General features: G+C 42.2%; 1 protein-coding gene across 2 annotated transcripts in view; it reads right to left on the minus strand.

The window, feature by feature from the left end:
* Nucleotides 1–16,905, minus strand: part of rab3gap1 (RAB3 GTPase activating protein subunit 1) — a 201,664-nt gene extending 184,759 nt beyond the window's left edge. Inside the window, exons 1-2 of one of the 2 annotated variants that reach the window (XM_060929273.1) lie at nt 16,843–16,905; nt 16,690–16,745 (exon numbers count right to left, since the gene is read on the minus strand). In XM_060929273.1, the coding sequence (XP_060785256.1) occupies nt 16,690–16,745; nt 16,843–16,860 (74 nt within the window). In that variant the 5' untranslated portion in view covers nt 16,861–16,905. The remainder of the gene's footprint in view (nt 1–16,689; nt 16,746–16,842) is intronic. The other variant, XM_060929272.1, reaches the window with a different exon arrangement.
* Between the last annotated feature and the right edge of the window lie 9,402 nt (nt 16,906–26,307).

The following is a 26,307-nucleotide window of genomic DNA, read 5'->3' on the forward strand; positions in this document are numbered from 1 at the left end:
CAAATTATTTTCTATTAAAAATCACTGTCGCAGAAAAAGAACAATTCGATCATTGAAAGCCCAATAATACCATGACATTCATGCCCATATATTACCCCTTTTCCACCAAATCAGTTCCAGGGCTGGTTCGGGGCCAGCGCTGGTGCTGGTTCACAACTTGTTCAACTTGCGAGCCAGCTGAGAACCAGTTTGCTTTTCCATAGCTCACGGTGCTAAGGGAAGCCACGTCATTACGTCACTGTATACGTCAGTTACGTTGCTGTATACGTCAGTTACGTCGCTACGTTTGCATAAACCTTAGCCCGAATATCGAAGCAAAAACACGGAAGAAGCAGCAGCAGCAACAATAATAATGGATGACTTCGCGTTTGTACAGCTGCTGCTTCTCGTCGCTTAAAAATGGCGATCTTTCACGGTCTTGTTATTGTTGTTGGTCTTAACAACTCCGCCCCCCCGCTGAGGTAAGCGGTTCTTTCCTCTGGCCCAGCAGAGAGTTGGTGCCATGCCTGGAACCGGTTTTTCTGGCCCAGAGCCAGTTCTTTGTCAGTGGAAACAGAAAACCCGGTTCCAAACCAAGTACTGGCCCCGAACCATCCCTGGAACTGCTTTGGTGGAAAAGGGGCATATGTAAACTGTATATACTATTCCATGTTTTGTTAACAGATCCATTTATTAAGTCCTTTTTTTTATTCGCTAGTGTACCTTTTTTCCTACAAACCCTCTAGAGAAGAAAACAGCTCTTAAGTGTTTCACTTTCCCATCTGCCTGTGTACACACACTTAACCAACAGCCTATGGCTCAATTACACATTAAAGACTCTTTTCATATGCTTATCTGGAAAGCAAAGAAAGAAAATCCATAATTAAAAAGTGTTCTAAAGAATTAATCGAAATGCAGATGGGACAGATTCATCTGCTGGTGACTGTTGACATGGCTGTATCCCAAATATCATCCTACTTTCCAGCAGGAACACAACTAAAGTTTTTCACACCCTATAAGCGGCGCACTCACGCTACGTTCACACTGCAAGGCTTAATGCTCAATTCCGATTTTTTTGTGAAATCCGATTTTTTTGTGAGGTCGTTCACATTAACAAATATATGCGACTTGTATGTGATCCTCAGTATGAACGAAAAGCGACCTAAAAGTGTTCCGCATGCGCATTGCAGGATACGACGACGTCACACGCAGTGAGCATGGCCAGTGTTTATGGAAGTAAAACCGTCCGGTTGCGGTATGACCCATCTAATCTAGCTTGAATAGCTGTATCCCCCCAAATGGAAATCAGCTCCCTAACCTCTGCGTCCTTCCACTGAGAAGATTCAGAACCTTCACAGCCCGAAGCGTCCCTCGCATTGATGTCATGCGCAGGGGCGCAGATACGTTTTTTGAACTGGGAGGGACAAAAAACTGGGGGAGACAAAGCTGCCTGCAAACCAACCCCAGCCCCGATATGCCTGTCAAACTTGTTGTTAGTAACCATAGCAACCAAGCTCGAGCTCGCAACCTGTGCAGTCTGCGCAGCTCAACCAACCGAATATCAGTCTTTGTTTTGTTTTATGCGAGTTGTTGCAACTATGTATACACTGCTGTGCACCTCAATAAACCGAATGGTAATTAGTCTTTTGATTTTTCCGTGAGGTTTGCCTTATGCAAAGAAAGACAGCATAGACGTTTTTTCCTCCCTATAAGTGGGGGGGATCGAACGAGGTGAATTTAAATCTGGGTGGGATGAGTCCCACCCTCTATCTGCGCCCGTGATTATGCGCCATGTTGTTGTAACTTTTTTAAGAGACCCGCCGCCTACTTCAGCGCAGAATAGTGACGTTTGTGGCTTGTTGATGACGTGTAAGTCGGATGAATGCGACCTGGCGGTTCAGACTGAAGTCGCATATGAAAAGAGCGGATAGGAATCGGAATTAGGACCACATATCCAAACGGCCTGGGTCGGATTTGAAAAAATCGGATATGTGTCGTTCATATTGTCAATAAAAGATCGGATACAGGTCACATATGGGTGAAAAGATCGGATTTGAGTCACTTCAGCCTGCAGTGTGAACGTAGCCTCAGTGTCCATTTCGGATTCAGCACAAGACATTTGCAGTTTACTGCTGTCACAAATATTGTGTGTTGTAGAGTCCAAGTCTGCATGAAGAAAAGTGCTGATCACATCATAGTGAACTTGCACAAATTCTTCAGCCCTACTCAGATGAGATTATAGTAACAGAGTCCTGGGGCATTTTCCTACTTTACAGGTGCTCCACTCATTTTATTTCTGTCGAAAACACGGCCATGTCTGTTTTTCTTCATTGCCCCAGGAGAAAAGTCACAGGCCAAATTACCTACAGTTCAGCAAACTCAGTAGGTGTCTATGAATCGTAGTTCCGTGATTCAAATGTCCATGAATTTTTTTTTTTTTTGGAGGGGAAAAAAAAAAATTTGACTGCTGCTAACTGCCTTATTTAGTCTTGTAGTGCATGTTATCAGCCCCTCCCAGAGACAAAACACTTCCCAAATCACAAAACAAAAAAAGTAATGCTTTAGAAGACGCACTCAGCCATATACTAGGTCAAGGTGATAAAATGTTGAACACACCCATTACCTTAGAAAGCATTTTCAGAAGGGGGAAAAAAAAGCCCACACATGTAAGGAACTGACCACATGGCAGTTTAAATAAATACAAATTGTTAGGCATGAAGAGCTGAGATTTATAATTTAATTAAAAAAAACCCTCCCATTAAAGTGCATATCACAGGTAAATTCAGGAGCAAGATCAATGTAATTCTCCTATTTTATATTAAACTTTGGTCAAATATCTGTCACATTTTGCATTTTGTGCAATTTTTTTTTATTACCTTGCGCAATACCAGAAAAATTCAGTTGAAATCAAGCCATTTGAGGCGAACTGGTCCGCCTCTGAAAAAACTTGCCGTTTGGATTTCCCGGGAAACATTGATTTTCGTGACGTCGCGTGCGGGACGCCTCCTTCTGAATCCTACGTCAGCGCTGGTTTGTTTATGAGAAAACACCCTGGTGGTTTTCTGCAAATTTCTTCAACATTATCACGTAATTATTAAAATGGTTAACAAATGTATCGTAGGAGGGTGTAGCAACACCAATCATGATGGGATTAGTACTCATCGTTTCCCAAAAGACCGGACAATGAGAGAGAAATGGGAGCGCTTGGTCTACACAGGCTGTGCACTGAAACCGTGCAAAGCTCGCGCAGCCTGCTGGCGCTTCCGCAGGTGACGTCACTAGTCTGGCTCCAGACTCCCTTGGGATTTTTCCAGACGCGTTTTATTTTATTTTATTTTTTTCTGCTGTAGACAGATGGCCTTGTGCAAAATTACCCTTCTGGATGAGTGTGTAAAGGGACATACTTTCATATTAAAAAAAATGAAATTGGTCCAGCATATGCACTTTAAGGCTACGTTCACACTGCAGGCTGAAGTGACTCAAATCCGATCTTTTCGCCCATATGTGACCTGTATCCGATCTTTTATTGACAATATGAACGACACGGATCCGATTTTTTCAAATCCAACCCAGGCCGTTTGGATATGTGGTCCTAATTCCGATTCCTATCCGCTCTTTTCATATGCGACTTCAGTCTGAACCGCCAGGTCGCATTCATCCGACTTACACGTCATCAACAAGCCACAAACGTCACTATTCTGCGCTGAAGTAGGCAGCGGGTCTCTCAAAAAAGTTACAACAACATGGCGCATAATCACGGGCGCAGATAGAGGGTGGGACGAGTCATATTTAAATTCACCTCGTTCGGTCCCCCCCCACTTATAGGGAGGAAAAAACGTCTATACTGTCTTTCTTTGCATAAGGCAAACCTCACGGAAAAATCAAAAGACTAATTACCATTCAGTTTATTGAGGTGCACAGCAGTGTATACATAGTTGCAACAACTCACATAAAACAAAGACTGATATTCGGTTGGTTGAGCTGCGCAGACTGCACAGGTTGCGAGCTCGAGCTTGGTTGCTATGGTTACTAACAACAAGTTTGACAGGCATATCGGGGTTGGGGTTGGTTTGCTGGCAGCTTTGTCCCCCCCAGTTTTTTGTCCCTCCCAGTTCAAAAAACGTATCTGCGCCCCTGCGCATGACATCAATGCGAGGGACGCTTCGGGCTGTGAAGGTTCTGAATCTTCTCAATGGAAGGACGCAGAGGTTAGGGAGCTGATTTCCATTTGGGGGGATGCAGCTATTCAACCTAGATTGGATGGGTCATACCACAACCGGACGGTTTTACTTCCGTAAACACTGGCCATGCTCACTGCGCGTGACGTCGTCGTATCCTGCAATGCGCATGCGGAACACTTTTAGGTCGCTTTTCGTTCATACTGAGGATCACATACAAGTCGCATATATTTGTTAATGTGAACGACCTCACAAAAAAATCGGATTTCACAAAAAAATCGGAATTGAGCATTAAGCCTTGCAGTGTGAAAGTAGCCTAAGTCTGTATGAGAATTGAGTGAGTGCTTGCAGAGAGCCCTTTATTTGCTCTGTCTGAGCTCAGCATGAGATGCATGAATTAGGCTGGGATGAGAATGGACTGAGGAGAGAGAGAGAGAGAGAGAGAGAGAGAGAGAGAGAGAGAGAGACCAGTTTTCTCTGCCTGAAAAAAATTAAAAAAAAATAAAAAAAAGACAAAAGTTGAGGAAAAAAAAAGGTCAGAATTATTTTAGACCTTGAGGAACTCTCCTTTGAAAATTAAAAGGAGTCGAATTTGAGATTCTGTGCATCTTTTTGGTCTGGAGAAGGAGAAAGAAGAAATATACCATCGTCTCATTTTGGTTTCACAGAGACCTCATAGCTGTCGAGGGGAAATAAAGGAAACCTATTTGAGAGCTCTTTTCTAATTTTATTTTCCTCTAGGAAGCCATACTCCTCTCCAGATGCAATAATTTCATCTCTGAGAAGTTGCTGAAAATCTCTCATTATCTGTAGCCGCTTTATCCTGTTCTACAGGGTCGCAGGCAAGCTGGAGCCTATCCCAGCTGACTACGGGCGAAAGGTGGGGTACACCCTGGACAAGTCGCCAGGTCATCACAGGGCTGACACATATGCCCCTTTTCCACCAAAGCAGTTCCAGGGCTGGTTCGGGGCCAGTGCTTAGTTTGGAACCGGGTTTTCTGTTTCCACTGACAAAGAACTGGCTCTGGGGCCAGAAAAACCGGTTCCAGGCTAGCACCAACTCTCTGCTGGGCCAGAGGAAAGAACCGCTTACGTCAGCGGGGGAGCGGAGTTGTTAAGACCAACAACAATAACACCGCGAAAGATCGCCATTTTTAAGCGACGAGAAGCAGCAGCTGTACAAACGCGAAGTCATCCATTATTATTATTATTATTGCTGTTGTTGCTGCTGCTTCTTCCGTGTTGTTTTTGCTTCGATATTCGCGCCAAGGTTTATGCAAACGTAGCGACGTAACTGACGTATACAACGACATAAATGACGTATACAGTGACGTAAATGACGTGGCTTCCCTTAGCACTGCGAGCTATGGAAAAGCAAACTGGTTCTCAGCTGGCTCGCAAGTTGAACGAGTTGTGAACCAGCACCGGCCCCGAACCAGCCCTGGAACTGATTTGATGGAAAAGGGGTAATAGACACAGACAACCATTCAGACCTACGTAAAACATCATCAGATTTTCACACAAGTCCTAAAAGTAAAGAGAACCCAGTTAAACAAATGAGACAAAAATATTATACTTGGTCATTTATTTATTGAGGAAAATGATCCAATATTACATATCTGTGAGTGGCAAAAGTATGTGAACCTCTAGGATTAGCAGTTAATTTGAAGGTGAAATTAGAGTCAGGTGTTTTCAATCAATGGGATGACAATCAGGTGTGAGTGGGCACCCTGTTTTATTTAAAGAACAGGGATCTATCAAAGGCTGATCTTCACAACACGTGTTTGTTGAAGTGTATCATGGCACGAACAAAGGAGATTTCTGAGGACCTCAGAAAAAGCGTTGTTGGTGCTCATCAGGCTGGAAAAGGTTACAAAACCATCTCTAAAGAGTTTGGACTCCACCGATCCACAGTCAGACAGATTGTGTACACATGGAGGAAATTCAAGACCATTGTTACCCTCCCCAGGAGTGGTCGACCAACAAAGATCACTCCAAGAACAAAGCGCGTAATAGTCGGCAAGGTCACAAAGGACCCCAGGGCATACTTGCCAACTTTTCAAAATTCTCATGGGGGAGAAAGTGCGTGAACGACATTTTCAATTGGACAAGGGTATGATGCGCGGTTGAAACGATAAAAACAGTGGATCCCAATTAATTGCAAACCATTTGAAATTTATACAATTCAAGAGTTTTGAACTGTTGATATTCTCTCATTTACTATAGGTTATAGGATTCATGTATCAGGCATGAGATACGGTAGCTCAGAGTGAAAAACCTGAAATAATACTCTTGTCTTGAATTTTAATAGAATAACAATGAAAGGGAAGTCTTAAATCAGATTTTTAGCTGAAAAATCTCCTGCCTGAATATTGTATACATACAGAGACCCACAGAAAATAACAAGTGATGCTTTAGAACAGGGGTGCCAGGGTGAAATTGGTCAGGGGGCCAGATTGTTTTCAAGTGGGACCTCGGGGGGCCGCATTACTGGCGTGACAAGACCAAACACTAAACAAATAGACATACTATTTGATATCATTTATGAATATAAATATTATTTATAAATGTTTGTTTTTTTAAATAATAAAAACACAACAAAATGGACAAGGACACATAAAAACACAACTAAACTGTAAATTACTTTGATCAGATTTATTGACAACTTGCACATAAAACCATGTCAATACACAGGCCTAATTAGGCCAATTAAAAAAGATGGCCCTAAGTAGCCCTAAAGAAGTCAAAAGATGTGCCAAGGTTAAGTACTCCACCAACAGGCCAAGTGACTAAATATTCACTAGAACTTAATAATAAAAAGACATAAATAACAGATGGTACATTAACTTAAACAACTCCCACAAACTCCCACTCCCACAAACATACCCTCCCAATCATTACTTCACAGCACTATGTTACATGGGCAGACAAGCCAGCTACATTTTACATGTCGAAGCCAGAAGCCTTTTATTTTTCACCAGCTTGTCCACATTGGGGGACAGGCTCTGGGCCGTGGCTATTTTCATGACATCATTGAGATGTCCATGTGTCATACGATTGCGCATTTTCGATTTATTAATATTCATAACTGAAAATGCCTGCTCACATTAATATGTTGTCCCAAACATACAGAGTATTTTACCTGCAAATGCAGTGATAGTCGGGTACTCAGGTGGCAACGATTGGTAGAATGATTCAATACCAACAGATTTGTACATGTCCTTCAACCGCGTGCAGCATTGCAAGTCTATCAGTTCCATTTGCATCGCCTCGGGGACCTCGGAAGCATCCGTGGTGAATGGAGAGCCAAAAAAACGCAAAGTCCTTTTCCAGTTCAGTGAAAACCGTGAATCGATTGGCAAACTCGTGCATGAGACCGGAAAGCAAGTTTGCATACTTGCCCATGCTCTGATGACTGACAGACAGAGATTTCAAACAGGGGAAGTGGGCTGCATTGCGCTGACAGAGCTGTGCCTTCCATAACGCAAGTTTACGTTGAAACGCATGGACACCGTCGTAATACTCGGTAACGAGTTTGTTGCGACCTTGCATATTAACATTCAATAAGTTCAGGTGTTCGGTAATGTCCACTAAAAAGGCAAGGTCCCTGGTCCATTCGGTGTCGTCCAATTCCTCCACAGGCTTCCCTTTAGCCTGCATGAACTCGGCTATCTCTTTGCGCAATTTGTAGAACCGTTTGAGCACTGCGCCTCGGCTCAACCAATGCACATCGGTGCAAATCTCCGCCTCTGACGTCAATGCGATCGGCAGTGAAAGACAGGTAATTGTTCTGTAATAATTGTTCGATGGGGTGCGGCAGACATTGATGGCTCTCTGCCGGCCGAACGATTAGAGGGCCATCAGCAAGGGGGCCGGATTAGATGTTCATTCGGGCTGGATCCGGCCCGCGGGCCGCCACCATGGCACCAGTGCTTTAGAAGAATGTTTATCATTTCTTAAAATAGTCACAGTGAATGAAAGTATTATTGGATTGCATCAAATGTTTTCCTTCTGTAAGCTCACGTAAAAATACAGAGAACTACAATATCATTAAAATTTTATTTAATTTAGATAAGATTTAACCAAAATAATATCAATTAAATAAATACTGCGCTGTCTTAGTACTACTAAAATGCATCTCTCTCACTAAACACTTTCCAACAGAATTTTTAAAAAGCACTAGAAATCCGATCCAAATGCAGCAAAGGAATTTGCTCATTTGCAAACTTGGACAAAGTTTTCAAACAAAATTTAAAAATGGCACAATAAATACGACCATACTATCAAAATATACTCCACAAAGAAATTCACTCAAATGCAAAATTTTAGTACGACCAAAATGCACTCACTAGTAATCTTTCACTTAAAACCTCAAAACTCTATCAAAATCAATCACTTTCCAGATAATTCACTTGTAAACTTTCACTTAAAACTTTCAAGCATAAATTCAAAACAGCACCAAGACACTACCACACTATTCAAATACACTCAAACAAATTCTCTGTCATGCAAAATTTCACTAAACACTTTAGAAGTTGTGGCATGTTGTGCATTTTCAGCGGGATGGGCTCTGCACTCGACTTTTACGGACTTTCCCCTGAAGATGGCGTCTGGAGAACAACTACTTCAGGTAAGGTACTGGCTTTGTATTTACTCTTCTACACACACTGTCCGTGCACTTGCAGAGCCAGGGACACTTCGTTTTGTTTGTAGGAACCCTCTACTCACGTCCACAGAACTCTCATGTTTTGAGCTTTGTAATGGTTTTAAAACTAGCATTTTGTATCGGCAAAAAGACATGCCCCGTGCACTGTCGTGTTAGCGCTTTCCGGTTGAAATCGCAAAAAACGAACCGTCTCAAAACACATCCGATTGACGTGATTGTGGTAGCAACTCAACGTATTGTGAGGGAAATTTAATGGACGAACATTATTATTCTGGGTTTCTGTACGTTGAGCTAAAATGGCTTAGTTACTGAGAAGAGATGTTTTTCCACATGCTGTAATCGCTTTTCTGTGGCCTTGGTGATAAGCAGGGTGCCTGAGTTCTCCATAACTACGCATCCGCCTGCACATACCAGATGCACGCTTTAACAAAGCTTCATAGAAAATCTTGAGCCAATTACGTGAAGATGCAAGCAGTAAGCGAACGCCTTTAGAGTATAATAGATAACAGCCACTAAAACACAACTCAGAGTGCGCGTACTCTCGGCATCATCAGAAGTGGTGTCATCTTCTATTCTTCTCTTTCCTTTCCTATTTTATATATCTGTTCAGGCCCGCCGACAGGGGGGGACAAACGGGTATGTTGTCCTGGGCCCAGGAATGGGGAGGGCCCAGAACTGGGCTCTCATGAAGTTGCAATTATTTTATTTCATTTCAAAATGTGTTGATTTGGGGGAGAAATGTGCTATATTTGCATTCAATAAATGATTTCTAGATCTTTTGCCTTTATTGTCTTTGAAAAAGGCGTCAAGAACCCCCTACCACCCCTAATGCAAAAATGGTTTGGTCTGACTCTTTGATTAAGGGGAAAAAAAACGACATCATTCGATCATAGCGCTTCGACAATCAGCGTGCGAGGGGAGAGCAAGTCACACTGAACACCATATCAAACGCACAGGGCATTGAATCATTTCATAACCACAACGGCTTAATAACATTGTGTTTCATATATCTGATTGAAGCTAAGAATATTCACATTAGCCCGCAATCATATCACATGTCACAGGAGAGGCTCAATGGGCTGGCAATACTCTCAATAGATAGTTTTCACTGACGTCACGGCATTCCGGGGAACGCCCCCCAGCCGCCATCTTGGACGGCAAACAAAACGGACCATCGCCACTACCGGCTACGTTATCTCGGACGAATTTATGAAGTTATATAGTCAGTTTTCTAAAATAAAGATCAATGTCGGCAAAATCAAGCAAACAGAAGTATATAGATACACATCTCACGGTATGCAGCCAAACTGGCCTTGATTGGGGGAATTGACCCCTACGAAGTGGACAAAGATGCATTTTCAAGTGACTATGCAGGGCTGCCAAAGCCTGAAACTGCCAAAGCCTGCTCCAAAGCCTGAAACTGACTTCATCAAACTTTAAAGGCTGTCTGATATATACAACTTTATATATTCACAGCGCGCCTTTTGGCGGATGCCGCCTGAATCGCGCAGATCCGATTTTTTTTTTTTTGGGGGGGGGGGGGGGGGGCGTTGGAGTGTCTGATTATAATTTCAAAGTAAATTCTGTATTAAAATTACTAAATAAGCAAATCCGTTACAGTCCATGAAACAGGAAGTATAAGGATGAGAAAAAAACAGTTTAAATCGGGAAGCTGCCCTGTATCTGTTATATGATCTACTATAATAACTGAAAAGACGACTGCTAAGCGTTCTGAAGTGTTTATTAGAAATTTCCATTACAGTATGCACTCCCAATAATGCAAAAATAGACTTAGAAAGCATATCACTCCGGATTATTCCTTTAAATTATTCTTACTCTTGCCACATACATGATTTTTTTTTTTCAAAACTGATGATATTCAGTTCAATCACCATTAAAAGTAATTTCAGGAATAGATCTCGTGTGACGTGTAATTCACCCCTCTCATTTAAATGTGTCAAATTTTTCGGCGCACACTTTGCGCATCACGGACCTCGGTGATTTTAAAATGCTGGCTACGGCCCTGCATGTCCATTATATTCTGATTTAAGGTATCTTTACCTTAAAATGTGTAACTGGTTGGTCGAACATTTGCTTATCCATGGAAATTCATTCTCTCATGCAACCTGGTATTTGCATTCATATTTTTGCCATTTGGTATTGGGTTTAGTGGCCATGATGAATGACTGCTTGTAAAAAATGTCAGACAGCCTGGGTCAATCCTGCATTATGGAAGTGACTGTCATTCTGTTCGTTGATTGGTTAAAAATCAGTTGACGTCAGCAGTGTTTCTTATACGATTCTGATTGGACATAATCGGGAGTATTTTTAACTTGGCAGTAGGAATTTCCCCAAACCGGGAGATTATCCAGTTTTTAACAAATACGATCGGGAGGCGGGAGACAGAGGCTAAAATCGGGAGCCTCCCGCCAAAATTGGGAGGGTTGGTAAGTATGCCAGGGTAACGTCTAAGCAACTGAAGGCCTCTCTCACGTTGGCTAATGTTAATGAGTCCACCATCAGGAGAACACTGAACAAGAATGGTGTGCATGGCAGGGTTGCAAGGAGAAAGCCACTGCTCTACAAAAAGAACATTGCTGCTCGTCTGCAGTTTGCTAAAGATCACGTGGACAAGCCAGAAGGCTATTGGAAAAATGTTTTGTGGATGGAGGAGATCAGAATAGAACTTGTGTTTAAACGAGAAGCGTTATGTTTGGAGAATGGAAAGCACTGCATTCCAACATAAGAACCTTATCTCATCTGTGAAACATGGTGGTGGTAGTATCATGGTTTGGGCCTGTTTTGTGCATCTGGGCCAGGACGGCTTGCTATCGTTGATGGAACAATGAATTCTGAATTATACCAGCGAATTCTAAAGGAAAATGTCAGGACATCTGTCCATGAACTGAATCTCAAGAGAAGGCGGGTCATGCAGCAAGACAACGACCCTAAGCACACAAGTCGTTCTACCAAAGAATGGTTAAAGAAGAATAAAGTGAATGTTTTGGAATGGCCAAGTCAAAGTCCTGACCTTAATCCAATGGAAATGTTGTAGAAGGACCTGAAGCGAGCAGTTCATGTGAGGAAACCAACCAACATCCCAGAGTTGAAGCTGTTCTGTACAGGGGAATGGGCTAAAATTCCTCCAAGCCGGTGTGCAGGACTGATCAACAGTTACCGCAAACGTTTAGCTGCAGTTATTGCTGCACAAGGGGGTCACACCAGATACTGAAAGCAAAGGTTCACATACTTTTGCCACTCACAGATATGTAATATTGGATCATTTTCCTCAATAAATAAATGACCAAGTATAATATTTTTGTTTCATTTGTTTAACTGGGTTCTCTTTATCTACTTTTAGGACTTGTGTGAAAATCTGATGATGTTTTAGATCATATTTATGCAGAAATATAGAAAATTCTAAAGGGTTCACAAACTTTCAAGCACCACTGTATTTTAATTTTTTTTGTTTGTTTGTTTCGTTTTTTAACAGATGTGCCCCTGTTAAACTAACCCATTCAGCAAACGGGCTTTGAAATAAAATCAACTCCAACCAAGAAACAGTTGGAAAATGGAATATCGGACAAACATCCTGCTGCTGTGGTACTGGACCAACCCCTGGGGGCGGGACATATACTTTCTGGAGAGCACTTAATTGGACAAATGCAAGATTAGTACAGGACAACTCATCAAAACATTTTAAACATTTTCCCAGAAAGGACAAACCATGCAATTTTTTTTTTTAATTGGTGACCATAGCACTAAGACAAGTACAAAATACTCTGAAACACCAACTTCGATATCAAGAGCCACTTTAAAACATAGCACATTTCAGAAAAACGTACTGGAAAAATGCAGAAATATTGCTGGCTTGAAGCAAAATGACTTTAACCCTCTGGGGTCGAGGGCTTCGCTGGCGAAACTCGGCAGGTTTAGAATGAGTAGGTCATGTATTTAGATAAATATCTTCGCAGGTCATCATCACAGGCCTTGCAATTATATGAAACCTGCGACGGATAACGTCGTAGGCGCCCAAATTAGATCAAGCACCCAAAATATGCTACCAAAAGTAAAACAAAAAAACAAATGCTGATTAAATAAACTTGGCTGCATAACACAATGTCTTGACTTTCTTCTTTAAAAACACCGAAATTTGTGAGAATTAGCATGTTTATCTTATAATTGACGTGAAATCCGCAACATTCCCATGTTGTTCAGGGTTTGTCTAACTAGCCGTAAGCCTCGCGCAGAGCACGAATTCTCCTTCAATGGCGATCGGCACGCCATGACTTCGTGGAGGAGCGAGACTCAGACCAATGACCAGAGCAGGATTTCCACATTAGGGAAATCATCTTTCTTCTTCTTTTATATTGTTTTATGATGGTTGGCAAACAGCTTTTAGGTGCATTACCGCCACCTTCTGGACTGGAGTGTGAACCAGAATGCTTACTACCCTACTGTTCTAAATTCTAATAATTCCTCTATCATTTAAAAACCTAAAAATAGCAAGCACTATATCCCACATTATCTGACCTCAACTGCAATATCTCTGATACCTAGTGTCATATGATTTAAATCAGGTAAAAGACTGAATAAAAGACAGCTATTCAGGGCACAACTGTGTGTATTGAAGATACAACTTGCATCTTAAATACACACAGTTGTGTAAGTGTGGGTGGAATCGGTGACTTGGTCCTCTTGTTGATAGTCTTAGACACTGGCCTTTCATTTAAACTAAGATCTTTTATCGGACTACATACTGTGAATTGCACTGCCAATTCTTGTGATGTGACTGAAAAACCTTTTGCGTCACAGGTCTGCGACGGGTTTGTCTCTTTGATGGCAACAGTGCAGAACTTGCTTTTTCATTCACAGGCTCCTTTCCTCCAGGCTCTCCTCAGGCCCCGACACATCTTTTAAATACTACCTAACTGTATTCTAATTATTTCTGTCATGTACATCAAGAGGGATTAATGCTGTAGACATTTTGCAATAAAGGTAAAAATAATTCATCGAGTTCTTTATTCATAACTTTGTAGCTAAAAAAGCAGCAGCAGGTTTAAAACACAGAGCACTGGGAAAACAGCACTTTGTTTTTTTTGCAGAAAAGCCCAAATTACCCTGCATCATGACAGAAAAAGCCCAAATTCAGAAATACAGGGTGTAGTCCAAATTATGTAATTGAAAGGCCTGCATCATACAAGCATTATAAACATATTGACAAACTTGACACTTTCCTATGTGCCCACTGCCAAATAATAGTTTTTAAGTTACCCAAATTAGATGAAACATAAAACTCGTCACCTTACTCAGTCACACCGGAGTCGGAGGGCTCAGCGCCCACTTACGCATTCATAAACAATTCACACGGTAACAGCATGATAATCACTTTCACTTTTTTGGTTTCAATTGGTTTCTCTTTCGCGGTGGAAACACCCACCGTAAACAGGATAAAATCTGTCAGACATAGTGGAGGTTATTTGGAGGTAAAACTTATGAGATGGCACACAGGTTTTACGCACTTCGGATGATTCAAGACAGCGATTCAACTCAATCTTGAGAACTTGCAACACTGACTATGAGCTGTGTTTTTTTTTTTTTTAAACTTTGACTCGATCCAGCCAAAGAGCTACTGGAGTAAGTGTAAATATTTCTTCTATTTATTATGAGCAGATCAGTTGATATGCATGCACTGTAGTGCATATGCAGGAAAAATGACAGCAATTTTTTTCCAAGAGTTAAAAGTATTTTCCTCAAAAATAATTACTTTTGCTCCACTTTGAGTTTAGAGAGTAAAATCTGGAGTTGGAGTGGGAGCAAAATTAGAGAATAATTGTGTAACAGAGTAGGCGGTGGCTCTGAACTGAGTAAAATAGTACAAGAGTTAATTTCAAGGCACACTGAACAGAGTCAAATACCAAAATAAAGTCAAATACCAGATAAATGAAGCTGTTGTAAAAAGCAGCTTTAGAACTGTATTGGAGGGCGGCACGGTGGTGTAGTGGTTAGCGCTGTCGCCTCACAGCAAGAAGGTCCGGGTTTGAACCCCGTGGCCGGCGACGGCCTTTCTGTGCGGAGTTTGCATGTTCTCCCCATGTCCGCGTGGGTTTGCTCCGGTTTCCCCCACAGTCCAAAGACATGCAGGTTAGGTTAACTGGTGACTCTAAATTGACCGTAGGTGTGAATGTGAGTGTGAATGGTTGTCTGTGTCTATGTGTCAGCCCTGTGATGACCTGGCGACTTGTCCAGGGTGTACCCCGCCTTTCGCCCGTAGTCAGCTGGGATAGGCTCCAGCTTGCCTGCGACACTGTAGAACAGGATAAAGCGGCTACAGATAATGAGATGAGAACTGTGTTGGAAAGTGTGAAAAAAACATTACCTTACCCATTGTGATGAACCGTTTTGATCACTTGACCTGATGGGATTAAGAGTTGGCAGTGGGGTTTCACTCTTCTCATTGAATGGAATAGAAATTTTTACGATTCTCATTGAATACCCCTCCCACTGCCAACCCTTTATCCCAAAACAATAGGACATGTTTTTGTTTTGTTTTTTATGGCCAGTTAGTTGTCCAAATCAATGGAGCAGATTTAAGTTTTTGTGCTTGATGCATTCCGAAGACTGAACAGAATCATCTCAAGTGACCAAAACGGTGTGTCACAATGAGCAAGGTCGTGTTTTTTCACACATTCCAACACTAAAACTGCTTTTTACAAACAGCTTCATTAATCTGCTTTTTTTTAACAAGTACAATCATGACAGACATATTACAGAGATATTATTGTAGCTGAACTTGTGCTGAATACAAAAAAGTCATATGACTTTGAAAATACTGCTTAGATTTGACAAAATCAGAGCATGCCAGGAAAAATCATTAGAGTGCCAGGAAATACTCTCAGACCCCAGAGGGTTAACTCGTCAGCTGTGTTAAAAATGAATCTACACTACCGTTCAAAAGTTTGGGGTCACCCAGACAATTTTGTGTTTTCCATGAAAAGTCACACTTTTATTTACCACCATAAGTTGTAAAATGAATAGAAAATATAGTCAAGACATTTTTCTGGCCATTTTGAGCATTTAATCGACCCCACAAATGTGATGCTCCAGAAACTCAATCTGCTCAAAGGAAGGTCAGTTTTATAGCTTCTCTAAAGAGCTCAACTGTTTTCAGCTGTGCTAACATGATTGTACAAGGGTTTTCTAATCATCCATTAGCCTTCTGAGGCAATGAGCAAACACATTGTACCATTAGAACACTGGAGTGAGAGTTGCTGGAAATGGGCCTCTATACACCTATGGAGATATTGCACCAAAAACCAGACATTTGCAGCTAGAATAGTCATTTACCACATTAGCAATGTATAGAGTGGATTTCTGATTAGTTTACAGTGATCTTCATTGAAAAGAACAGTGCTTTTCTTTCAAAAATAAGGACATTTCAAAGTGACCCCAAACTTTTGAACGGTAGTGTATAAATCACATAACACACGGGTTAGGTGGCAAAAACACAACCAGTTATGTCCCCAAAACAAACAAAACCCATCAGTCATGTTGCTGACTGTCACCCGAGTCAGTGAATCCCAAACCACTCTGAGCTCCCTATACTACTGCACTACGTAGAGCAGTAAATAAACACTATATAGTGCACTAAACTATACGAAGCTTCATATTTGAACATGACGCGCAACGATTCTGAGTTTTCCATTCGCACATTCGCGTCAGGGCCTTGCAAATATTTTATAAATTTCATTTTAGTGTCTGAGAACTGTCTAATCTATTTCATGAGGGGAAAAAAAAACAATCCCTGTTTTGTTTTTCCACCAAATCAGTAAGCTAACTCCATGGGAAGTAGGTGTTGGCGTTTACCTTTCCCACTCGGACGCGGTGGTGAAATCCGTGATCTCAAACACCTCCGACTCGGGCTACAACAACAAAACAATAAACAGCGTTAAAGTGCAGGAGCAGCACACAGCAGGGGTCGGGGTAGGAAAGAGGTTCGAGCTAAGATGTGGCACTCACATCACTGTCAGCCGCCATGATGAGCTCTGTTTATCTTCTCTGCGCTTTTCTCCACGTGCATTATGGGTAATGAAGTCCCAGAGAGAGAGAGAGAGAGAGAGAGAGAGAGAGAGAGCAAAGCCAAGAATTATAATCAAGAAATGTACACAGAAACAGACTGCAGGGGAGAGCGGGGATAGTTGTGACAGCTTGGATTCCCATAAATTCATTTCAACCAATCAGGTTTTAGATGGGACACACTGGTCTCAATGCCACATTACATGTATTAGGGAAAACTGATGAGCTCGCCCTTACGAAAATCTACCATGGTTTACTATGGTTTTATCATGGTTTTTATGTAGTAACCATGATTCTACCATGGTATCTCGTGGTTATTCTAAGTACTATGAACCAACCATAGTATTACTATGGTTCATCCATGGTAGTAACCATGGTTCTACTATGGTATTTCATGGTGATTCTAAGTACTATGAACCAACCATAGCATTACTGTGGTTTATCCATAGTACTGCAGTAGCTGTGGTAACATCATAGTTGTATGTGTAATAGGTCATAGTAACTACGAAATTAGTTTAAAAAGGGATAGTATGGTTTTTAAAAGGATGCACTAACTGTAGTATTACCATGCTTTCGTCCAACAGTCAATGCTGTAGAGAAGGATCTCGATTAACAGCCCAGATACATTAACATTTACTTAGAACCTAAAAATTTAAGTGAACATTGAGGTAAAATGCACCATGGTTTTCATGGTTACCCAAAAAACCATGAAAACCGTGAATAACTATAAACCATAGTAAAACCATGGTTAGTTTTCATAAGGGTCTGTGTAGAGTGCCAGGTAAAGGAAGATGTGGAGCATGTTCTTTTCCACTGTAGGAAGTACAATGTCCAGAGAGAAACATGGACAGAAAAAGAGGGTGAAGATGGAGACATTAATACCATTCTTAACCTTCATCCTACCAAGTGGGGTCCATCTGGACCCCGCACCTATATGTTTGTTTGCCATTTTAAAAATATGTGACATACTGCCTCACCGTTTTATGAATTTGTCGGAATTTATGTCTTAATTAAAACACTAAAGCACCGGAAGATCCGCTTTTTGCATTGTGAAGGTATAATTAATTTGTTACTGGGGTCCAACCGGACCCCAGAGTAAAGTTTATCTGTCTTTCATTTTATAATTGAATAGCACACTGAAAGTTAACTTCTTTTATTTCTTTTATGTTCCATAATGAAACTACCAAGGCATTCCTTCCTGGGGTCCGTGTGGACCCCACTGCTGCAATAAGCACAGGCTGCAAAACAAAAGCCCTAAATTATTTTACAATTACTTTTTTGTTTTAAATTCTGTAAGAAAAGACCTAAGTTGTAATCCAGAATGTTTTACAGCTGCATGAGCTGCAAAAATCATGTATATAATGCCAATTTTTTTTGTGGCACTATAATTTGTACATGTATGCTAGTTATTGCAATATTATTGCAATGTTATTGCATTTATAATATATCATTGATATTCAGCCATAGTGGATTTTGTTCTTCAATAAAGTTATGTCTGTTTGCTGCATTGAATTGGTTCTTACTGCATTGATTTCAAGGTATTCCCTCCTGGGGTCCATACGGACCCCGCCTGGTAGTTTGTGTATGTAAAATTGGCTGGTAGGATGAAGGTTAAGTATGTTCTTTATGCCTTGGGCCCTTTAGTGTATTGCTGTTATTAATACAAGATGTTCTGAACAAAACTTATCTGGTGATTTTGTCTTTATAAGCTTTAATTTTAAAGAAAAGTATTGGGGTCCAAACGGACCCCACATGGTAAGATTAAGGTGTAAAATAGCATGGTAGGATGAGGGGTAAGGAAGAAGGTATACAAGTAGGAAGAATTAAAGCCCTTATGTCATACCTTAATGATACAAAGCTCATAGAAAGAATTTAGGAATTTTTTTTTTTCTCGCCCAAATGGATTTGACCTGATCACTTCACACACTCCTGTGCAGTAGGTGGCGGTATACAAGTACATTGTGATCTGCCATTACTCAAAAGAAGAAGAAGAAGAAGGTTTTAGATGACATCAGAAGTGAGAGGTTGCCTCTGATGCCCCTTTTCCACCAAAGCAGTTCCAGGGCTGGTTCGGGGCCAGTACTTGGTTTGGAACCGGGTTTTCTGTTTCCACTGACAAAGAACTGGCTCTGGGGCCAGAAAAACCGGTTCCAGGCTAGCACCAACTCTCTGCTGGGCCAGGGGAAAGAACCGCTTACGTCAGCGGGGGGGCGGAGTTGTTAAGACCAACAACAATAACAAGACCATGAAAGATCGCCATTTTTAAGCGGCGAGAAGCAGCAGCTGTACAAATGCGAAGTCATCCATTATTATTGTTGTTGTTGTTGCTGCTGCTGCTTCTTCCGTGTTGTTTTTGCTTTGATATTCGTGCCAAGGTTTATGTAAACGTAGCGACGTAACTGACGTATACAGCGACGTAATGACGTGGCTCCGCTTAGCACCGCGAGCTATGGAAAAGCAAACTGGTTCTCAGCTGGCTCGCAAGTTGAACGAGTTGTGAACCAGCACCAGCCCCGAACCAGCCCTGGAACTGATTTGGTGGAAAAGGGGTATGAGAGTAACCAACTTCCTTGAAAGCCAGACTTTTTTTTTTTTTAATCCAATAAGATTCAAGATTTTTTATTTGTCATATACACAATAACAGACACAGCGGTTTATTATTGGGTAATGAAATTCTTATTTTGCAACTGCCCGACCAAACTACGCTTACCAATATATATATATATATATATATATATATATATATATATATATATATATATATATATATATAAAATATAAAATAAAAAATGCATATGGAATGCAAAATATAAAGGTAGAGTGAAAAATGAAGATAACATTTAAAAAAAGTGCAAACATAGAGGTAGATATACTGTGCAATGTCTTTTAAAAAAAAAGGAGAGGCAAACAAACAATGTGCAAACATAGAGGTAGATATACTGTGCAATGTCTTGTGCAAAATTGCTAATATAATCCGTGGTTCAAAGCCTGATGGAAATATAGAGGTAGATGGTGATTATAATCTGTGGTTCAAAAGCCTGATGGCTTGGGGGTAAAAACTGTTTGTCAGTCTAGTAGTCCTTGCTTTCACACTCCTGTAGCGTCTGCCAGATGGTAGGAGCATGAATAGTCTGTGTTGTGGGTGTGTTTGGTCCCTGATGATGCTCTGTGCCCTTTTTGTGACCCAGGTGTTGTAAATGTCCTGTAGTGGGGGGAGGACAGCTCCACAGATGAACTGTGCCATTTTAATGACACGCTGGAGAGCCTTTCTGTACTGAGTTGTGCAGTTCCCGTACCACACAGTGATGGAATTTGTCAGGACGCTCTCCACTGTGCACCTGTAGAAGTTGCTGAGGAGTTTGGTGGACAGTACAAATTTCCTCAGCCCATAGCACCTAAATAAGGTGCTATGGGCAGCACAGTGCACGGCTCGAAATTCGTGGTGGTCCGGTCGCCCAAGGTGACTTAATTTGTCATTTGGCGGGTAATTCCTGTCACTAGCCAGCCCGGCTGGCTAGTTGAAAATGAAAAATATATATCAGACCCTCCAGGATGTTGCGATTTGCAACTTCAACACAAATTCAACCAATCCCCGCGAATTCAGGGCGGTGTTGCAATTATATCCAATCACTGCAACTTTTCCACAAATTTGACCAATCGTTGGCGTCGTCTTGAGGTGACGTCGACAAACTACCTTCCGCCTTACTTCCGTGTATACGTTCAAGAGAAGCGGCATGTGCGAGTCAGTGTTTATGTAGGCTTAAATTCTGTTACTGAAAGTGTGTTATGTTTACAGTGAAGGACTGTGTGCACTTTACATTATTTTTTACTTAATACAAGAAATTAATGGATGCCAACATTTTTGCCAAAATGGTATTTTAGTTTTCATTGTTTAGGCAGCTTCAGCATCATACTGAGGTTCTGTTCAAATAGTTTTTTTTCTTCTATGAAGCCTGAGCCATTTATTTTATTAGTTTATAATGCCGTCCAAGATGGCAGATAAACAAATATCACGTGACCTCGTGACGTCACGTGCACGCTCTCTATAGTCATGATAGTAAGTAGATTTGTTTTCAATACTCATACACCAAGTTTTCCAATATATTATTATTTGTTGATATTATATTATGGTGCTCTGTGTTGTTCTCATTATGTATTTAACAACAGTATCAAAATACTCGGGTCTTGAAATAAATGCACATTAGTCATGAACAATGGTAACTACTCTCTTTTGTGTTATTTTTGACAGAAGTAAAATTCATACATGAACAAATTTTGGCGAGTTGATTTTCTGTTTGGCTAGTTACTTTGGAAGGTAACTAGTCCGGCTGGCTGGTGAAAAAATATATGAATTTCTAGGCCTGCGGTGGTGTAGTGGTTAGCGCTGTCGCCTCACAGCAAGAAGTTCCTGGGTTCGAGCCCAGCGGCTCTGTGTGGAGTTTGCATGTTCTCCCCGTGTCCGCGTGGGTTTCCTCCGGGTGCTCCGGTTTCCCCCACAGTCCAAAGACATGCAGGTTAGGTTAACTGGTGACTCTAAATTGACCGTAGGTGTGAATGTGAGTGTGAATGGTTGTCTGTGTCTATGTGTCAGCCCTGTGATGACCTGGCGACTTGTCCAGAGTGTACCCTGCCTCTCGCCCGTAGTCAGCTGGGATAGGCTCCAGCTTGCCTGCGACCCTGTAGAACAGGATAAAGCGGCTAAAGATAATGAGATGAGATGAAATAAGGTGCTTTAATCCAGGGAAAAGGGCGTGGCCTTGGAAGCCAGACACTGCAATAGACCGTTTGCACATGACGTCACATGTCCCATGATGCTCTCTGATTTAGCTGTGTCCAGCATCTTTGTGGAGTAACACATGTATATGGGTCTGTCTCAGAAACTGGGTACTGTGGGGGGTACCCCACTAAATATACTCAGTCAATAAACTATACGGTTTTGAATGGCGATGTTGGTTTTAATTTGAAATAAAATGATGAAAGAAATAATCCAGATAAAACTAAATCTTTGATGTGAATACTCGATTCAGAATTTGGCAAAAATTATGCAAATTTGTGGGAAAATGGCAGCTTGATCTGGGACATGATAAATGGTTGACTACATCACATTCCCTTAAAGGTTGTAGTCCACTGAAAAGTCTACAGTTATCACTAATGCCGCTTTTCCACTGCCAACACGGCTGAGTTGGGCTGAGCTGTGCCGTGCTGAGTTGGGCTGAGTCGAGCTGAGTGGGGCTGTTGGAATTGCATTTCGACTACAACCGCGCTGAACCGTGCTGGCTGGAAGTGGGTGGACACATTGGGTGGCGTTAGCAAAAGTGGGTGGACGTCACGTGATGTCGTTAGGCAGCGCAAACAGTGACATCAGTGACCTTTTAAGCGGTAGTCTCACGACCCGGATAGTAAACAATAAACATGGAGGACATGGAGTCGTTAGTGTTGCTGGTCTTGGTGCTGTGGCTTGTTGTCACCGACAACGTCAACAGATACTGGCAAGAGCGTATAGATGAGGCGAGGCGCATAAGGCTTCAGAAATTCTCGTAATTCATAATTATTATTCTTCCGGGTTTATGGTGTTTACAGATCCCAGCGTGCTCGCGGGGTGTGTGTGGGCGTGCGAGGACACTCCTCCTCACCAATTAGTGCACAGGGGAGTGTCTCCTCACGCCCCTAGCCCCACTCGGCTTGGTTTGGCTCGCTTCAGCCCTACTCCAAAACCGTGCGAGTTTTGGGAGCTGAGTAGGGCTGAAGCGAGCTGAGTCGTGCTGTTCTGAGGTAGTCGAAACGTGAGCCGTGTCGGGCTGAAGTGAGCTGAAGCAAGCTGAAGTGAGCTGAAAAAGGGTAGTGGAAAAGGGCCATAATTGTATTTTAAGTTGTAACTTTATACACCTAAGGATTGGTGCGCTCACAGAATAATCATAACCGTAATAAAACATCATGCAAAATATTTGATCACCGTTTCTGTGAAGATTCTCAGTCATCCAGGTCATAGTAAACTGTGGGTGGTAAAAGAGAGCAATTGGACTTGCTTGAAGATTCTTGAAGACGTTTCACCTCTCATCCGAAAGGCTTCTTCAGTTCTGTCTGACTAATAGAGATCTTGCAGTCACATGACCGGAAAGTACACAACTGCCATCTTGTCGGTCAAAAACACCGCTGAATACTGCTGCACTCGTGTACAGAATGGATCAATTTCAACCGACGGACTACACGGCTCATTTTTCTAATGAACAGATACCTAGATATATGTCTAAAATAAACGATCTACAGATTTGTGACCCTTATGGCTTACCGGACGGAGTTTTCACGACCGGATTTTGAACTGCCAGCGGAATACCCGGACGTGTATAATTACCTCATTAACTTTCCCTCGCTGTTCAGTGGTGAAGCACTGCGTGCTTATAAATCTCTGGACAGTTATCTCTACAGAAATTCAGGATTTGTCAGCGACTCAGATGTGGCATCTTGTAAACAAGAAAATGATCCTCACTGGATGGGTAAGTCACTTAAGTATTGAGTATAGCACTGACCAGCCAATTATAGAATAGAATAAGGTAATTCCAAATCGTCCGTCTTGTTTACATGGATGGGGCGTTGGAGAGGTAGAGGCTTGGCAGTGGAGATTTGAGTGGCTGTTTTCTGAGCTTAGTCAACAGGCCGGCTCTGCAGCCTCGCTTTTGCTCCCGGCACCGCCTCCTTTGCTTTGCTTCCGATAACAATCCACGGAGACCCCGCTGGTCTCGCTATCTCGTCCGGAATTTTTTTTTTTTTTCTCGTCCGGAATGTTGTGCATGCGATGGAAATCGCTACAAACCGTCATTTTCTGCTGGAAACCAATGTCCAGTAAGTCCATACGGTTGTAGTGGATATTGAAGTCCGGTACAGACAAACAACACGCAAAAATACACACAAAAAACATAAAAACCGTGCACAGGTAGGGAGAGCTTGTAGCCGCAGACGTTGTAGTAGAATTGTATATAGTAGGGTTTTCCAGAAGAAAAGGTAGAAGTAAAAGCAGAAGTAGAACCAGAAGTAGAAGGCGGAATATGGCGTTTGACCGACAAGATGGCGTCTGTCACAATCTGGATCGGCTGTGACGTCACATGCAAGTGCTCCAAAGGGAGTATCAGGTATTTATCCTCTCATGGATGAAAAGCAATCCTAACGTGTCGTTGAGTCATCCTGTTGGTGTGGGTCACTGGGGGCTGGGTGTGAACGGCCTAGAGAGTCATTGGGATGATCAATGAATTGTTGGTTCTCTCTGTCCTCCTGTGAGTCACTGAAAACAGCTGGGTTTTGGTGTGCATTCAGTTGTCTGGGAAGTGTGCTAAGGACTGCATTGTAGGTGGCTGATAAATGATGTCACATACCCCTTTTCCACCAAATCAGTTCCAGGGCTGGTTCACAACCCGTTCAACTTGCGAGCCAGCTGAGAACCAATTTTCTTTTCCACAGCTCGCGGTGCTAAGGGAAGCCACATCATTACGTCGCTGTATATGTCAGTTACGTCGCTGTATACGTCATTACGTCACTGTATACGTCAGTTATGTCGCTACGTTTGCATAAACCTTGGCGCGAATATCGAAGCAAAAACAACGCGGAAGAAGCAGCAGCAACAACAACAACAATAATAATAATAATGGATGACTTCGCGTTTGTACAGCTGCTGCTTCTCGTCACTTAAAAATGGCGATCTTTCGCGGTCTTGTTATTGTTGTTGGTCTTAACAACTCCGCCCCCCCCCCCCGCCCCCCCGCTGACGTAAGCGGTTCTTTCCTCTGGCCCAGCAGAGAGTTGGTGCTAGCCTGGAACCAGTTTTTCTGGCCCCAGAGCCAGTTCTTTGTCAGTGGAAACAGAAAACCCGGTTCCAAACTAAGCACTGGCCCCGAACCAGCCCTGGAACTGCTTTGGTGGAAAAGGGGCATTAGACCACCACCTCTGTTCAGTGATAGCCGTTCCATCAATCCATACAATGATCACCGTTGTAATTCCGTTTTCCGCATACCCAAAACCAATACGATCCTGTGTTTTGATCTAAACGGAAAGCCTCAGGGTCGAGGTCACTACTAGAGCCCTGCACTCCTGTGGGAGTCCTGTGGGACCCGCGGGACCTGACGCAAAGCAGTGCGGCGCGGGACAAATTTTGAAAGCTCATTGCGGGCATGGGCGGGAGGGGGAGTGCACAATGCGGGAGCAGTGATAAGCTGCAGTCCCGCTAACTAAAAACGTGTTTAAAATAAAATTTATAAATTATTAATTTATGTCTATCATATATAATTTGTGCTGGATATTTTATTTGGCATTAATAAAAACATTTTAAGATGCCTAAATTTGCGGATGTGGTCTAATCTCGCGTACGTTTCCGATTCCTTTCTGGTCTTCCGTGTTTGAGATCTCAGATCATGGCGGAAGAGCAGAGCTCCTCTAGTGAAGCTCACAGTGCTTCAGAAGTAAGTGCTGCTTTAAAAAGAGGTACATTTACCGTTAAGTCAAGAGTCCTGAAATCAGACATTTGGAAGTCGTTCTCACTCGTGTACGATGCAGAGGGAGATCAGCTATTTATGCTCAAATCAGATATTTATGCTCAAATCCACTCAAAGTAGGGGGCGGGGCACCATCATGCTGTGTCTTTAAATTATATTAATTTCTTATAGGCCTACTTGTATTTCCTAGAATGTAAATGTGAGGAGTGACATATAAGCTATGTGCAATGTACAATATTCTTAATATCCACTGTAGATTTTGGTAGGTGTGTTGGGTATCTCTGTAAAGCCTCAGCTGCGCGTGCCGCCTGGCAACGCGCACCCTCGCTACGTGCGCTAGGTGAAGGATCGGTCAGTGGAGAGCTCAGCTAAGCTCAGCATGTTTAATTCCCCAAGCCAATGACAAGAACTTTTGTGAGAAATAACGTGAACGTCTGCATCATTCGGGATTTGCGGGCGGGAGCGGGACAAAATATGGCAGGCGGGAGCGGGACTGAAAATCATAATTCTTTGCGGGAGTGGGCGGGAGCGGGACTGCACAATGCGGGAGCGGGACTGAAAATCCTGTCCCGCGCAGACCTCTAGTCACTACCTCACCAAAAGTAGTAACTTAAAATCACTACGCCATATAAAAATTTAGTTATAAATCTGCGATTTTGTTTTTTAAAACGAAAGCTGAAAATTAGGTATAGATTATGTTTCTTACAGAATATGTTACGATGGAAGCTGGTCTTGTATGAATTTCTGAGCTATAAGAGTCGTGGTCTATTTTTTACCATAGCATGTTATTTGTGTGCGGGGAAGGACACACATTAACAATTTGCATGTGTAGAATGGAATTTTCCACTCCGACAGTTAGAAGTTGATCGTGCTTCCATTTGCGGTCTTTCTGTTACGTGAGTGATCTGTTCGGACGTTATCACTGAAA

The sequence above is a fragment of the Neoarius graeffei genome, chromosome 9 (assembly GCF_027579695.1).
Source record: "Neoarius graeffei isolate fNeoGra1 chromosome 9, fNeoGra1.pri, whole genome shotgun sequence".
In the NCBI taxonomy this organism is placed as follows: domain Eukaryota; kingdom Metazoa; phylum Chordata; class Actinopteri; order Siluriformes; family Ariidae; genus Neoarius; species Neoarius graeffei.